The sequence below is a fragment of the Hemiscyllium ocellatum genome, chromosome 8 (assembly GCF_020745735.1).
Source record: "Hemiscyllium ocellatum isolate sHemOce1 chromosome 8, sHemOce1.pat.X.cur, whole genome shotgun sequence".
Taxonomy (NCBI): Eukaryota; Metazoa; Chordata; class Chondrichthyes; order Orectolobiformes; family Hemiscylliidae; genus Hemiscyllium; species Hemiscyllium ocellatum.
The window spans coordinates 75,722,470-75,740,041 of NC_083408.1; the positions used below are offsets into that span (position 1 = coordinate 75,722,470).

At 39.8% G+C, this 17,572-nt stretch overlaps 1 protein-coding gene across 1 annotated transcript in view; it reads right to left on the reverse strand.

Annotated features, from left to right (window-relative positions):
• Positions 1-17,572, reverse strand: part of tdrd9 (tudor domain containing 9) — a 139,370-nt gene that overhangs the window by 51,115 nt on the left and 70,683 nt on the right. Inside the window, 9 exon segments of the mRNA XM_060828974.1 lie at positions 573-626; positions 4,511-4,555; positions 5,461-5,524; positions 8,097-8,160; positions 8,890-9,052; positions 9,180-9,311; positions 9,998-10,095; positions 10,663-10,767; positions 16,610-16,667. Coding sequence (XP_060684957.1) covers positions 573-626; positions 4,511-4,555; positions 5,461-5,524; positions 8,097-8,160; positions 8,890-9,052; positions 9,180-9,311; positions 9,998-10,095; positions 10,663-10,767; positions 16,610-16,667 — 783 coding nt within the window.

The following is a 17,572-nucleotide window of genomic DNA, read 5'->3' on the forward strand; positions in this document are numbered from 1 at the left end:
ATATGTTAGAATCAATGGTCCTCTGTGCTGTAATTAATTACGTAATCTGCAGAAGTTTACTGCAATTCAGCTACCCAGGTCCTTCAATAACTTAGACTAAGATAATTAATCACTTCTGTGTGTTACACCATTTCCATTCTTGTTACAATAGCTCTCAAACCTTACTTTGTTTGAACTTCAGCCAAATACACAAGAGACAAATTCCTTTTAAAAAAATCCTATGAGCAGATCCCCACTTCTTCAATTCATTACTGCGGTGTCAGACTTATAGCAAGAAACAGCTCACAGGCAAAATGACATTAAATTCACTTCACTATTAGTTTCATGAATTCTTTCTCCCTACAGAGATGCATACTGATAAAGAAGAATATTGCAATTGTGAAGTACTTGAATACATTTTAGTAATTTCAGGAAACTTGCAATTGAAGAAAACAGACATGTGAACAACTCCTTAAAATTGTGAAGAGAAGTACAGCTATGGGAATGGAATATTACAGCTACCAGGTAATTGTTAAATTATCACACACTAACAGTCTTTGTTGCTATATATTAGTCCTTGACAATAAACTCACCTCTTTAATTCTTTTTATCTGGATGTAATTTGATTTTCCCCATTCTAACTCAGCCTGTGTCATATCAATAACAATGGTAAGAATAGATGCACAATATATCAATTTACAAAGGGCAAAACTGAACATTGAGACACAAAATCAAAATGTTGAAATATGAATAAAAGTCAATAATGCCAAGAGTTGAAATCAGTTTAACAGAGCTGTATATTTTTTACAAATTGTCTTATGAAGCATCCAAGTTGGAATGACCCAATAAAATTCATTATGGTCCAGTTATTTCAAGAGTGATGATTTTTAGGAATCTCATTCAATTTTAACAACTATCCATAACAAATGTAGCCAAATAAAATCATACAGCTACATAATTATCAACTTATAAGGACAGTTTTTCAAATAATACACCGGAAGCCAAACTCTAAGGTTGAAGAATACAACTGACCAACTGACAGCAGCCAACAACAGCAAAACTCTGAAGTGAAGAAATGAAAACAAGCATGTTTTGATCTATCTTGAAAATTTTCATAAGATAAAATGGTACTGGATATAACAACAACTGTACTGTAGTATCAAGATCAATGAAGAATGGACATTTTTCAATAATACCTGTCCTTCAATTTCATTAAAAACATAAATTAGAATCTAGGCAGCTGCCGCTGCTAATGTACATTACAAAGAGAACATTGGTGATAAAGATGATGCTGTTTTAAATATTCCTTACACATCTTCAGTGTGTCTTCAAATACAAATTGTTTGGACAATTCTATGATCACTCCAATCTTCACTGATTATCTCACACTTTCTTCATTCAAGGTGAATATAACATAAATGGTCTGAAAATACACAGTCTTAGATTGGGATTGCATGAAGCTTTGAAAATCCTTCTTTTCTGAAAAATGTGTTGCTGGAAAAGCGCAGCAGGTCAGGCAGCATCCAAGGAGTAGGGGATTCGACGTTTCGGGCATAAGCCCTTCTTCAGGAATGAGGAAGGTGTGCCAAGCAGGCTAAGATAAAAGGTAGGGAGGAGGGGCTTGGGGGAGGGGTGTTGGGAATGCGATAGATGGAAGGAGGCTAAGGTGAGGGTGATAGGCCGGAGAGGGAGTGGGGCGGAGAAGTCAGGAAGAAGATTGCAGGTCAAGAAGGCAGTGCTGAGTCCGAGGGTTGGGACTGAGATAAGATGGGGGGAGGGGAAATGAGGAAGCTGGAGAAATCCGCATTCATCCCTTGTGGTTGGAGGGTTCCTAGGTGGAAGATGAAGCGCTCTTCCTCCAGGCATCGTGTTGCCATGGTCTGGTGATGGAGGAGGCCAAGGTCCTGCATGTCCTTGGCGGAGTGGGAGGGGGAGTTAAAGTGTTCAGCCACGGGGTGGTTGGGTTGGTTGGTGCGGGTGTCCTAGAGGCGTTCTCTGAAACGTTCCGCAAGTAGGCGGCCTGTCTCCCCAATGTAGAGGAAATCTTTCTTTTACATACTCTCTTTCACTACACAGCCAATATGGTGGTGGTGCTGTCATGGCAATGGCAGAGGAGATTATAGAAGTGTGATCAAATAAAGACAAAGGATGTTCAAATCAGGATGCATTTTGATTAAGATGACAACTTGGAGGTCACTTTGCTCCCACAATCCTGCTGCTCAGCCTCTCAATGGCGGAGATTGCATGACAGAGTGGACAATTCAGACAAAGAAAAATATAGTGCAAAAACAAGCCCTTCAGCCTACCAAGCCTGCACCAACCTTACAGCAACTGTATCCTTCTATTCCCTTCCTAGTCATGTATTCGTCCAAGGTTTCTTGACTGCTGCTATTGTGTTTGCTTTGACCACCTCCTCTGGTGGCATGTTCCAGGTACTCACTCTGAACATGCACCCCTTGGGGGGTCCAGTGTTAAGTGTTACTGAGGATGACATATTGTCCCCAATCTTCACTGATTAAGGCCTGTGGGTCAGGAAACTGCGGATCCAGTGCAAAGAGTGGGGCTTAGTCAGAGAACACTAAGTTTAGTAATCAGTCTTGAGGGGATAATAGTGTTAAAGGCTGAACTGTAGTCAATGAGCAGGATTCTTACGTAGCTGTTCTTGGTGTCAAGATGTTCTAGAGAGGAGTAAAGGGCAAGTGATATGGCATCTGATGTGGATCTGTTAGTCAGATAAGCAAATTGGAGTGGGTCAAGAGTAGCAGGGAGGTTGGAGATGATTAATGCCATGACCAGCCTTTCAAAGCACTTCATAACCACTGAAGTTAAGGCCACTGGGTGGTAGTCATTGAGACATGTTGCATGAGCCTTCTTCGGCACAGGGATGATGTTGGCCCTCTTGAAACAGATAGGGACAGTGGCCTGCTGCAGGGAGAAGTCGATGATGTCTGAGAAGACTTTTGCCAGTTGATCTGCGCATGCTCTGAGTGCACGGCCTAGTATTTGGTGTGGTCCCATCGCTTTTCTTGCATTCATACGAAGGAAAACTGATCTGACATCTGATGCTGTGACTGTCAGGATAGGTTCGTCAGGACTTGTGGGAACAGGTGTTACTTTCCCACCAAAATTCTGCTCAAAGCATAGAAGACATTGAGACAATCTGGGAGGGATGTATCATGTCTGCTATCTTGCATTGTCTCTTTTTAGAACATGTGATGTCATTCAGCCCTTGCCATAGTCACCAGGTATTTGTATGGGTCTCTAGTTTGGGTTGGTATTGGTCTTTGGCTGACTTAATGGTTCTGCAAAGGTCATACTTGGCTTGTTTATATTTGAGTGGGTCTCCAGATCTGAAGGCCTCATGCCTGGTTTTTAGCAGGTTCTGTATGCCCTGTTCCCATTGGGGAACACCCGGATTGACTTCCTCGGTATGCAGTCCTCCACACATTTGCTGATACAGTCAGTGATTATTTCCTGCTTTGCTTTTTCCAGGCCACACTTTTTGACTCTGACTCTCCAGCATCTGCAGTCATCACTTTCTACAAATATCCAGTTTTATTATTACTGATCAAAACATGGTTGGATACTTTACATAAAAGGGGAAGTCATATATACTATATTTGGTGGAGACAGTCAATCATTAAAATATGTTTTCATAGTAATAGGATTCAAATACAGAAGCAGTGATGTCGGACTGCAGTTGTACAGAGACTTTGTGAAACCACATCTGGTGTCTGTAGTTTTCATCATTTTTATCTGATGAAGGATACTCTTGCTATAAAGAGGGAGCAACAAAGGTTCACCATACTGATTGCTGGGATGGCAGGACTGATATATAAAGAGGCACTAGATTGATTAGTGTTGAAAATGTGTTGCTGGTTAAAGCACAGCAGGTCAGGCAGCATCCAAGGAATAGGAAATTCGACATTTCGGGCATAAGCCCAGATTGATTAGGACTATTTCCGCTTGTATTTAAAAGAATGAGGTGAGAGCTCAAAGAAACCTATACAATTCTAACAGGGTAAATGCAGGAAAGATGTTACTGATGACTGAAGAGTCTAGAACCAGGAGTAAAAGTCTAAGGATAGGGGTAGGCTATTTAGGACTGAAATGAGGAAATATTTCTTCACTCACAGTCGTGAGGCTATGGAATTCTTTGCCACAGAAACAGGTCGAGGCCAAAAACACTGAATGGTTTCAAGGAGGAGTTATGGTACTGAATTGATTAGACATCATCATGCTGAATAGCAGAGCATGCTCAAATGGGCCAAATGGCTACCCTAGCTCATATTTTCTGTTTGTATGACTATCAAGTATATATACAAGTTATCTGCAGCTTGTACTGAATTAAAACCTGAACAAAATGAGTATGCATCGCCTTAGTCTGAAAGCATTTGACTTTGTAAAGAAAGCATTGATCAATTATAATGTAAGGTTTGAAGTGCTGCATTTCATTGTCAATGAATGAACAATAACTCTCAAACACTTGGATGCTAAGTATTTTTGAAACAGTAAACATGCAATAACGAACCCTGGGAAATCTCAGCTGTCCTTGTTCTCTGCAAGTACGCCATGCCTATGAGAAAACAAAATCACACAAAATACTGATTAAACAATTGCACCTTAGTCTTATGATGCTCAAAGTCGCAGAATACACAAAACACATTCAGAAGAAGCGATAAGAGTTGGTATCTCTGCGATTGAGACCAGAGGGGGAGAGAGACCACAGGAAGAGAGAAGCCACGGAGGATTGAAGGGCTGAGCAAATAGTTACTTAACCAATGTTTGTTAGAGCCTTGAAGTTAAGCTAATCAACCTTAAAAGGACAGGATCAATGGTCAAAGCCAATAATATACTCACTTTTTTGACAAATTATGTGTACTTGCTACAGAACAACTGCACATTGATCAGGAATGTGAACTCAAACCTACATTTTTTCTATACCTGAGAGAGTGTAGTCCGCTATAATGTTCTCCTCACCCAAAAATAAATTTCAATAATTTGAACCAGAGATTTATTTTGGTATCATACAGATTCTGAAATAAGGAAAAATCACCATAGTCTTACCAGATACTGCTCTCTCATGAGAGAGAGGGAGAGACGACTGATGACGGTTGAATGTGAGGGAAAGGTTGAGAAGGTGAGTCCTTCAGTCACCCCAGCTGGTGCAGAAATTGAACCCATACTGTTGAAGTCACTCCGCATCACAAACTATCCATCCAACCAACCAAGCTAACTAAATTCTTAATTTTTCATGACAATTCTTCTCAACTAATTTGAGCTCTACTATTATAAAGGGGATAATATGAAGTACAAATCTTAAGGGTTTAACTAATCTTTAAAAGTGTTAAGCTGGTTGAGAGCAATTACTAAATTACTGCAAAAAATCATTACTAACCGCATTAATATTTTATCTGGTAACACAATTAGTAACAAATATTACACATTTGCAGATATATAAATTTTCCAATTTTTTTTTACCTTGAAAGCATTCACAAGTGCTATACAATCACTTAAAGTTCCATCTGAATACTCCATTTTATTCCTGCACATATAAAATTAGAATTTAAACATGAAATTCCGTGATAAGCACAATACAAATTTACACATTAAAATCCCATCAAATGTAAATTGAGGTTTGCATTTTAATGAAAATGTCTATGTTTATCAGTTGTGCAACCTCAACATTTACAGTTCTGAAAATGCTTACTGAATTTTCCTTCCACTGACCAAAATAAAAAACATAGTGATCAAATTGCATATGGTCTGATGCAACAATAGTAAAATTTTACGTGAACAGCTCAAACCTGCTCTAAAATATGTGCTTGAAATTAATATATTTCCCAAAATTGTGTCACTGAGAAGAATATGGATTGCTTCAACTGAACACGTAAAATGCACAGAAGTTCCCTGTATCCAATAGTATAATCTAGCTAAAACAAAAGTGATTGGAGTTTTCTGATATAGTAACAATGCAGGTTTAGGAAAATGTAATTGATCAACACTCAATACATTGGGACAATGGGCAAATTTGTTCCCAAATTTGTCAAAGTTCACTTGGGATAATTCATTCACAATGTCAACAAATCAGAAAGGTCTCCCGAGTAAATAAAATCAAGTAAAACAGTCGGGAGCTCCAATCACATGCTCGTCGCATTTCATACTTGCTGCTGACAGAAGCGCAAAAGTGAGATCAAGGATATTGATCAAGGATACAGGCTGCAAAATGCAAAATGTGTGGGTGGGGGACACAAGGACTGCAAAAAGGGGAGGAAGAGAGTTTACAAATTGTTAGCGATACTGAAACTGAAAATAATAAAAGTATCCCTTATGAAATTTCAAGAGGAGCCCTTGAAGAGAAAAAAAATGAGCCCTGCAATGTGTGGCATATGCAAACTCCTGGAAGCACCTTCTGAAGTCAAAAATATGTTTGTCAGCAAAGCCTTTAGATAAACATTGGCAGCATGGTTAATAAATTGATTGAATGACAGTAAACAACATGATGAATGATTGTTTATGGAGAATGGTATATAGTGAGGTTACTCATAAGTGGGAGCTACTACTTTATTTGATGTATAATAAACTAGATTGTGTGTGCTGGGCACAATTTTGAAATTTGCTCATCATACATCAGACTTGATTTTCATGAAAAAGAATATCTATGAAGTTGCAAAAATGGTGGCTGGGGTCTGATTCTTACAGCACCTGCTGTATATCACAAGCCTACACCTGAACTCCCAAGCCATCTGCCTCCATAATGGGAAGACAAGATATGGCCCAGTCCTCCAAATTCACATGGAGTCTGACCATTGAAAGACTTGTGGTTCACTATACCTTTGGGTATTGCAAACCCTTATCTGGATGAAGGATCTTTTTTTCATTCACTTGCTGATTGTGGGCATCACTGGCTGATCAAATGTTTATTGTCTGTCCCTAGTTTCCATTAAGAACGTGGTGGTGGTGAGCTGCCTCCTTGAATTGCTGCAGTCCATGTGCTGTCTGTTGAGCGTGATATGATGGATTTGCTCAAAACCCTGGCAAGTTCAGAAAGAGCAGATAGGGAGAAATATTGGCTAGACAGTTCACCTGTTAAACTTCAAAATAGTGTCATGGACTCTTTCAGATCCACCTCAGGAGACAGGTTCAATAACTCACCTAAGAAATGGAATCCCTATCATTAATGTTAGATCCTCATGCATCTCTTACCTTCTGTTGATTATTGCCTTCTCTTTCTTAACTTCTCAGTCTTCACTTCTGAACACAAACTGTCTACTAATGTACATTTTAAGCTTATCAACTCTCACAACGACCCAGAGCACTTCCTTACAACATGACTTCTGTAAGTACTCCTCTCCATTCTCCCTGTTTCACCATCTTCATTGCATTTGTTCCAATGCTGTTACTTTCAATGACTGTGCTTCAGATATGTCTTCCATTTTCCTCAACCAAGAATTCCCATCTCAACTGTGACAGACAGGACCGTCAACCAAGCAGTTCCATCCAACTGGACAATGTGGAGAAATGTTAGAGGTAGATGTGGACTCAACCATGTCAAAGACTGCAGAAAGTTGAGAGAGATGAGGAGGAAGAGAGTGTACCACCCTGTGGCACAGGGAAACTGAATGAAAGGATTACATCAACTTCTGGGAAAAATGGTATTAGTTTTAGAAATAACAGCACATTAAAAGGACTTTCAAAAGAAAGGGACATTTCACATAATATAACAAAAAGCAGTAGTTTGCAAGGAAAGAATTTTGTTTTGAGGAGAGATTTGGTGACGACAAATTTGATGGTGAGGGGGTCATGAACTGAGGACAAAAAAACCATTAACTCTCAAGCCATTATTGACGTAAGGGGGTGGTTCATCAGCAATTTGGAGGAAATAAAGTTAAAGTGGGAGGGGGAGATCTCATAGATAAGTGGAGTTTGGAGAGGAAACTGGGGAAGATTGAAGAGGAAACAGACAAAGGTGACCGTTCTGCTTACGGCCAGTGGGGATTTCCTGCAGATTTCCAGAGGAAGAGGACCAAGTGCATTAAGAAACATTCTACTGAATTCATCTTCTTTCCCTCTGCTTTTCATCCCGCCCCAACCAACAAACGTAAAATCAACTTTACCGATATCCTTCAAGATGCTGCTTGAAAGGCACTGCAAAAAAGTTCTTCAGTGAAAGAGCAGCGGCTGGAATGAAAATTGCAATTTTTAGAACTAACTTCAGAAAGTTTGTCAGTTTTATTACCTGGAATTCATTTTTTAAAATTTTAAGTGAATACTCTCCATATATTTAGATTACTTACAGTGTGGAAACAGGCCCTTCGGCCCAACAAGTCCACACCGACCCGCCGAAGCACAACCCACCCATACCCCCACATATATCCCTTACCTAACACTACGGGCAATTTAGCATGGCCAATTCACCTGACCCGCACATCTTTGGACTGTGGGAGGAAACCGGAGCACCCGGAGGAAACCCACGCAGACACGGGGAGAACGTGCAAACTCCACACAGTCAATCGCCTGAGGCGGGAATTGAACCCAGGTCCCTGGCGCTGTGAGGCAACAGTGCTAACCACTGTGCCACGGGCGGCACGGTGGTTAGCACTGCTGTCTCACAGCGCCTGAGAACCGGGTTCAATTCCCGACTCAGGCGACCGACTGTGTGGAGTTTGCACATTCTCCCCGTGTCTGCGTGGGTTTCCTCCGGGTGCTCCGGTTTCCTACCACAGTCCAAAGATGTGCGGGTCAGGTGAATTGGCCATGCTAAATTGCCCGTAGTGTTAGGTAAGGGGTAAACGTAGGGGTTTGGGTGGGTTGCGCTTCGGCGGGTCGGTGTGGACTTGTTGGGCCGAAGGGCCTGTTTCCACACTGTAAGTAATCTAATCTAATCTAAAAATATTTCTACATGCTTACCAATAATTAGGCACTCCTCTAAACAGCCAAACACATGTCCTAGGATTATAAGTTTTCCTAAGTGGAGGTCCACAGGCAAATATGCCAATACTTTTCCTAAAAAAGTTAGATCTCCGTCGTATGGGTTATCGACTCCTTTTATTTCAATAGAAAGTGCTCCCACCTTTATACAGGAAGAGAGAGAACTGTTGTTAGTGCCTTTTGCCACTTTAGGTAATATTTCAAGTATATATGATTACTTAAAGTTCATTACAAAAAGGTCAGTTTTTATGCACTTTTCAATGACTTGCCTCTTTCAGTAGTAGGACTGTGCGTTCAATGTCTTTCAAATTGGGTGGCGATAAAGCAGAAGCCAACAATGCTCTTGGTTCTCCCATGTCCAGTAATTTGACTTTCAGTACAGTGCTACCTAATGGGCAGCGCTAAGAAATAAAAAAAAGTTTCTCTTTACTATACCTTAAAACTTAAGTCAAAAAGCTATCTAGTTTGAATAAGTTTTTCAGACTTTACTAATTAGTGTACAATTAATTGCTTTATAGTACAGAGTATAAACAATGCTAACATGAAACATGAAATTGATGCTTTTTATTCTGCCATCATCAAGGCTAAAGGACAAGAAAACCAACTTCAGAAGAAACAATTTATATGTTTTCAACTGATTAGACTATGGTTGGCATAGACATGCAGTCAGCTGATTACATGCAAACCAGGTGCTATCACGGGACTGCAGCAAAGATTGGTTAATTCCATAACTGTTTCTTCAATGAAAAGGGTTTAAATGTGTGATCACACTGTACAAATAGCTGCTTCCTTTCTAAGTTTGGCTTCTTTCTTCAAATACTGGTAAGTGCAAGAAAAAGGATTTTGACCTCAGTTTTGTGTTTAAAAAATTTGAAAATATACCTTTATATGTCTGATTTGTATTTAATGTATTTTATGCAATACTTCAGATAATGAAAATTTCAAATGAATTCTCCTGAAAAATGATCATGAAAAATATTTTTGTTAAATGGATCAAACAGTTAACGAAACCAAGAGTGTTTGAATTAGTCTCATTGAAAGTGAAAACAGATATGCAAGAATGATTTTTGGAAAAAAAAGTTAATACCTGCATCTCTGGTACTGCATGATCAGGAATGCAATGTGTCCAGAAATCACGCGTTACCAACCGATAACAGTATCCTTTTGAAACACGACCAGCACGGCCTATTCAAGATATGTATAAAATCTTGCTTTAAAAAGAAAGAAATGAAGAAATTTTGTTTTACACGATCTAACTACAGGTTACAGAATTTGGATAACAGAATTTCAAGTTCATCTTGTAAACAGACCAATTCCACATTTAATACTTCTTTATTAAATTTATTGCTCTTTCAGAGATGTCAAAGGATCTACCTGCCTGGTAATATCATGGGATATTATAAAGTTAACTATCTCAAGAGAATTCTAATCATGTCCTAGTGAATAATAATTCCTCAAAATGAAAACATCATAAGCCGACCCAAATACGTGACCTATTTTAGTGATTCAAATGTAGTTCACCACATACTGAAATCCAAACCAGTTACAAATCATGCAAGCAAACTATATCTACATGACAGAAAAGTTTGAATGGAATTCGTTGTGTTGTCTATTAACACTACAATTAAAGCAGTTACCAATACATATACATGGATAAATGAAGAACCCAAAACTGAAATTTGTGCATTTTTCTCCTCAAATCATTCAAAACATGCAACAAAAAATTCAAACTGGACCGTTTTCTTTCCCTACCTTTCCTCTGGTTACAACTCATCTTTGAAGCCCAGCTCAAACGAAGACTTTGGTAGTTTGTGTCTTCGTCACAAACGAGATGACGAGTTAAACAGAAGTCTACCACTAGTATTTTGGAGGAAGAAAAACAATGTTGTTGGAACAAATAGTAATTAGATTGTTGGACAAACAAAAGAACACAACAGCAAGAGCAGGCCATATGCTTCATTATTCAATACAATTATGGCTGATCTTCAGTTTGAACATTTTCAACCTGTTCCCATATCCCTCAGTTCCAAGATACCACATCTCTGTATACTTCTACCTTAAATATATTCAAAACTCGGAAGTAGAGGAAAACGAAGGTTCATAGATATTTACAAGAAGATTTTTTTCATTTCAATTAAAGCAAATTTAGATTAACTTTACCTTGCTCAAGAGAGTGGCCCTTCAATAATATTCTCACCAAGGACAATACCAGGATTAGAAATTGTTATATTTAGAAAAAATAACCACAGTAGAAAATCTTGATGGAGTTAACAATTACTTTGGACTGCCTAATGTCTGCCTGAAGCATACCATAATGAATGCCAAATATGTTTTTCAGGTTGTGCTAAAAATAAGTTGAGTGTCTTCCATTTGGTGGCTTAAAGTTTAAGTTACATTCAATCAAAAGTGCTGCGTGTATGTTGATACCGTAAATGCATCAAAACAAATGTTTTGTACCATCCAGTTATTGGAAGTTCAGATTTATTGTTAGAAGTTCAGAATCCTTCAGATAGAATAGAATATTCTTTACTGTTATGTGTACTCAAGTACAGAGGTACAGGAGTACAATGAAAGTTTATAATGTTGCCAGTCATGGAGCCATCTGAGATACAAAAGTACCCAAATACAAATCTTAGATACAACACATAGTTTGCTGCTGCTGGCCACCTGTGCCAGAGCCCAGTCGAACAATTGTCCTTATTCTGCTCCAGGCCTCCAGCCCACTCCATTCCAGCTCTCAGTCGCTCCACACCTCCAGCCCAATCTGCTCATACATCGAGCAGTACATGTATTGTTGCTAAAATATGGTGATCAAAAGGGGACAGAGCACTCCAAATATAGCCCCATCAAAACCTGACAATTGTTGTTAACCTTCTTTATTCCTGTGAATAAATGAATCCAACTTTTGGCCACTTCCCCTGCTCAATCCTATGCTTCTTGTATTGAACTTGCATTAGGTCAGAAAAAAGTGTATAAAATCTTTAGGTTACTCCACAAACACTATGAATCATTTGCAAAACAAAATTTAGTTTTTTTCCAGAATGATCCAGAAATAAATGCATTAATTAGGATGATAAATATAACCTCATCCTCCTCCAAAAAGTAAGATAGTTTCCACAATTAATTATTCTTTCCATTCTCAAATAAGAAACAGTCAAAGCAAGCAGGCTAAAAGACTTTTAGCTTCTGAGTGAAGAGACTGGTGAATCATCATCTCAACCTTAAATTGTTTACCTTTTACTCTGAGGCTATACCCCTTACTTCAAAGCCTCCCAGTTAGTGGAAACGTCCTATCCACATTCACCTTGTCACACCCAATAGAAATTTTGTATATTTTAATGTGCTCACCTCTTTTTCTTGTAAATTTTCAAGAATATAGATTGCTTTTCTTCCATCACTCCACTTAAAGCAATTCCACCAGCCCAGTGGTTAGTCTGGGAACTCCCATTGTGCTCCCTCATAACACTCCAGATGTGGTATCACCAAGATTCAGACTACATTAAGACATCTTTACCCTTGTACTGAAATCCCCTGTGATAATGGCCAACATACAAATTGATTTCCCAATTGCTTCTTGCAGTTTCACGCTTGCATTTAGTCATGAACAAAGACATCCAGGTCTTTTTAGACATCAACACTTCCCAACCTCTTATCATTTAAGAAATAATCTGCCATTTTTTTTCACCTAAGTGGATAACTTCACACTTAATTGCATTATATTTTATCTGCCATGTTCTTGCCCAACCACTTCATCTGTCCAAATCCCTTTAAAAACCTCCTTGCATTTGCCTCAACTCACATTCCTTCCTAGTTCTGTTATCCACAAGCTTGGGTGTATCATAATAAACAGTTTATCAACAGCAATCTTTTAGCAACAAATATGAAGCATCATGTACTGTTAATAATATGAACCTTCCAACTCAGCGAGCAAACCTACATCCGGGACTAGATCAGTTTAGGACGTGTGATCAGCATCGACGAGTTGGACCAAAGGGCGTGTTTTAGGTGCTGTAAGCTCTACTGACTAAATTTCTCCTGCACCCTTTCCAATTAATAATGTTATTCCTATAGCATGGCGACCAGAACTTTACAGTATTTCAAAAGTGGATTCACCAACGTCCTGCACAACCACAACATGACATAGAATATAGAATTGAACAGCATAGGAATGGTCCCTTCAGCCCACATTGTTGTGCCAAGCATGATGCCAAATTAAACTAATTCCTTCTGCCTGTTCTTGGTCCATATCCCTCCATTCCCTGCATACTCATGTGCTTGCCTAAAAGTCTCTTCAATGCCTCTTTTGTATGTGCCTCCACCATAACCCCAGCAGCATACTCCACACGCTGACCAATCTGTGTAAAAAAAAACTTCCCCTCACATCTCCTTTGTACTTTCGCCTTCTCACCTTAAAGGTTTTCTCTGGGAAGCAAGGGAGGAGATTGCAGAGCCATAGGCCTTGATTTTTACATCCTCGTTGTCTACAGGAATAGTGCTAGAAGACTGGAGGACGGCAAATGTGGTTCCCTTGTTCAAGAAGGGGAGCAGGGATAACCCTAGTAACTATAGGCCGGTGAGTCTCACTTCTGTTGTGGGCAAAGTCTTAGAGAGAATTGTAAGGGATAGGATTTATGAACATCTGGATAGGAATAATGTGATCAAGGATAGTCAGCATGGTTTCGTGAAGGGCAGGTCGTGCCTCACAAACCTTATTGAATTCTTTGAGAAGGTGACTAAGGAGGTGGACGAGGGTAAAGCTGTAGATGTGGTGTATATGGATTTTAGTAAGGCGTTTGATAAGGTTCCCCATGGTAGGCTACTGCAAAAAATACGGAGGGTGAGTTGGAGGTTTGGATTAGGAATTGGCTGGCTGGAAGGAGACAGAGGGTAGTAGTTGATGGTAAAGGTTCATCTTGGAGTGCAGTTACCAGTGGTGTTCCGCAAGGATCTGTTTTGGGACCACTGCTGTTTGTCATTTTTATAAATGACCTGGAGGAGGGGCTAGAAGGTTGGGTGAGCAAGTTTGCAGATGATACGAAAGTCGGTGGAGTTGTTGACAGTGAGGAAGGATGTGGCAGGTTATAGTGGGATATAGATAAGCTGCAGAGCTGGGCAGAAAGGTGGCAAATGGAGTTCAATGTAGCTAAGTGTGAAGTCATTCACTTTGGTAAGAGTAACAAGATGGGGTACTGGGCTAATGGTCGGATACTTGGTAGTGTGAATGAGCAGAGGGATCTTGGTGTCCATGTACACAGATCTCTGAAAGTTGCCACCCAGGTAAATAGTGCTGTGAAGAAGGCAAATGGCGTACTGGCTTTTATTTGTAGAGGAATTGAGTTCCGGAGTCCTGAGGTCATGTTGCAGTTGTAGAGACTCTGGTGCGGCCGCATCTGGAGTATTGTGTGCAGTTTTGGTCGCCATACTATAGGAAGGATGTGGAGGCACTGGAACGGGTGCAGAGGAGGTTTACCAGGATGTTGCCTGGTATGGTAGGAAGATCGTATGAGGAAAAGCTGAGGCACTTGGGGCTGTTTTCATTGGAGAAAAGAAGGTTTAGGGGTGACTTGATAGAGGCGTACAAGATGATTAGGGGTTTAGATAGGGTTGACCATGAGAACCTTTTTCCACGTATGGAGTCAGATATTATGAGGGGGCATAGCTTTAAATTAAGGGGTGGTAGGTATAGGACAGATATTAGGGGTAGATTATTTACTCAGTGAGTCGTGAGTTCATGGAATGCCCTGCCAGTAACAGTGGTGGACTCTCCCTCTTTATGGGCATTTAAATGGGCTTTGGATAGACATATGGAGGATAGTGGGCTAGTGTAGGTTAAGTGGGCTTGGATCGGCGCAACATCGAGGGCCGAAGGGCCAGTGCTGCACTGTATTTTTCTATGTTCTATGTTCTATGCATGCCCCCTAGCTTTAGACATTTTAACTCTGGAGGGTGGGGGCACGTTCAAGATCCTGAATGTCAACCCTATCTCTGCATCTCAAATCTTACAGACTTCTATCAAGTCTCCTCTCAGCCAATGCTGATCCAGAGAAAACACCCAAGTTTTTTAGTTCATACTGTCTAATCCAAGCAGCATCCTGGTAAATCTCTTCTGCACCTTGTCTAAAACCTCACATCCTTCCTGTAATGTGGCAACCAGACTTGAATGCAATACTGACAGTCTGGCCTCACCCAAAAGTTCTTGAAGCTGCAACATGATATCTTGACTGTTGTACTCAATTCCCCAACCAGTAAAGACATGCATGCCATACATCATCTCTACCACCCTATCCACTTGTGTGGCTAGGTTCAGGGAGTTACGGACTTGAACCCAAAGATCCCTCTTCACAACAAAGCTGTTCAGGGTCCTGCCATTAACTGTGCACTTTCCTTTAACATTTGATCTTGAAAAGTGCAGCACCTCAGATTTACCCAGATTATACTGCATCTTGATCTATGTCCCGCTGTATCAATTGACAACCTGCCCTTCTAGCCATAACTCCACAAATCTTTGTCATCTGCAAACCTACGAACCCACCAATCTACATTTTCATCCAAGTCATTTATATACATCACAAACAGCAGAGGTCCCAGTATGGATCCATGCAGAACACCACTAATTAAGGACCTCCAATCCCTATACTCAATGGCCTGGGCGATGTAGGCAAGCATGCCAAATGCCTGCCTACCTGTGATGCAACCTTCAAGGAACTATGCACCTGCACCCTTTGTTATCTATTCGACAACACTCCCCAGGACCCTACAATTAACATTAATTTCATATCACTAATCTTCTTTTTCCCTTCCTCTTCAGCTAAGGCACCTCTGCTGCCATGGACTTGGTACGGAACCACCATCTTCATTAGTATCCAAAAGAAAAACCAGTTAGCGGGCACGAATAACTCAAGGGACTCCTGTATTAGCTACTTAATTCCCTCAGACTACCCAATTGTCACCTGTTCCCACTCTCTCTGCAAGCTCCAAACCACTTCCTTAACAGTGCTGTCTGTCTAAATCTTTGCTTCACAAAAGCAAAGTGACTCTAGTTGCTACTCAAGTTTCAAACTCCAGAGCTCAATCTTTTACTGCTGGAGAAATGTCTGCTCATATGTTTGGTAAGGTTATATGGGGTGTCTATCACTTCCCACATATCACAGGCGTCAAATTATACTCAAATGAGCTGGCTAACTGGAATTGAAGTTGATTAATTGTTGTGAGCAGATTAGCTTACCAGTTACTCATCAATCAGCATCTTTCCCGATATGAAATTAAGTTCCAGATACTGGATACTGAAAAAGCAAATCATTGCCTTTCATCTCACCTAATCAAATTCCCAGTTCCACTCTATGGAAGTGGCAGACTAATGGATTTATACTACCCGAGACTCCGGTGATCAGCTGTGCTACAACCAAGAAAACACGATCATCTAGTTACCTTTTTAACTTTAGTTACTGAAAGTTAAACCAAAACAGTCAATTTTACTTAAATGATACATGAAAACAAGATGATATTTTTCCAAGAGTTTCACCTTGAAGATTCCCCTCACTCACCCATCTCCTTGCTTTACTTTGTCCAGCTATTCTCCAAATTCAAACAAGCATTCTTACAATTGTCATTTTACAAGCTTATTAGGCAACTTCAATAGCAAAATGGTAATAGGTTAATTATAAACAGTTTTAAGTAGGACAAAATAACAAAGGCTTACCATATTTAACATCTGAAACAGTGACAGAGCTCTCAGCAATATTTGTTGACAAAATAATCTATTTTTAAGGGAAACAGAATCAATAACAATAATATGAAATAGTAAAATGAATAAATTACAAAGTCCTTACTTCTATGCCAATCTTGAGACATAAAATTACCAAGCACAAAAAAGGCACTATATGAGAAAATAAATTTGATGCATAATAGAACAATGATTTGATTTTAAATCCACAATTCATCTCAGAGCCTATTCTTGTGAAGAAAATAACAATAGCTATGATGTTTACTGAAGTAAAGCATCCCAAAGCACAAAATGCACTACCAAATAAAATTCAACACCAAAAGCTATCAGGAGGCAACAGGGCAGAGGATCAAAAACACAGGGCAAAGTATCGGTTTTAAGGGGTTTCTGAAAGCAGAAAAAGGGGGAGGGATGGAGAAAGTTTTACAGAGAAAGATTCAGAGCATACATCCTTGAAAACTGGTGTTGACCATTGCCAATATTGTTGCATTAAAATCTGGAAGGCAAAAGACCAGAACTGAGGAGTCCAGCTATCTCAGAGGAGGTCACAGAGATAAAGAAAGAAAAGCCTATGGGAGGTTTGAAAATAAGATGAAATTTAAAAAATTGAGGCATAACTCAACTGAAACCCAAAGCAGGTTGATTATCACAAAGGTGAAGTCTATGGGTGTAGGAGATGGGACGCAACCTAGCAGCAGAATGGAATAATCAGGTCCAGAGCTAATGAAAGCAAATAAACCTGCCATTTCAGCAAGCACTACAGAGGAATTTTTCAGGACTCTACTCCAAGACCCTCTCTCCAAATGACCCATGGTAATCTTACAATAATTCTGTAATCGCCCCATTACCTCTGAAGTTAGTGCAGTGAACACACAGGCTAAGGGGCCAACTACTCAATCCACATATCGGGATATTGCAATACATGTATAAAGTAGTAAA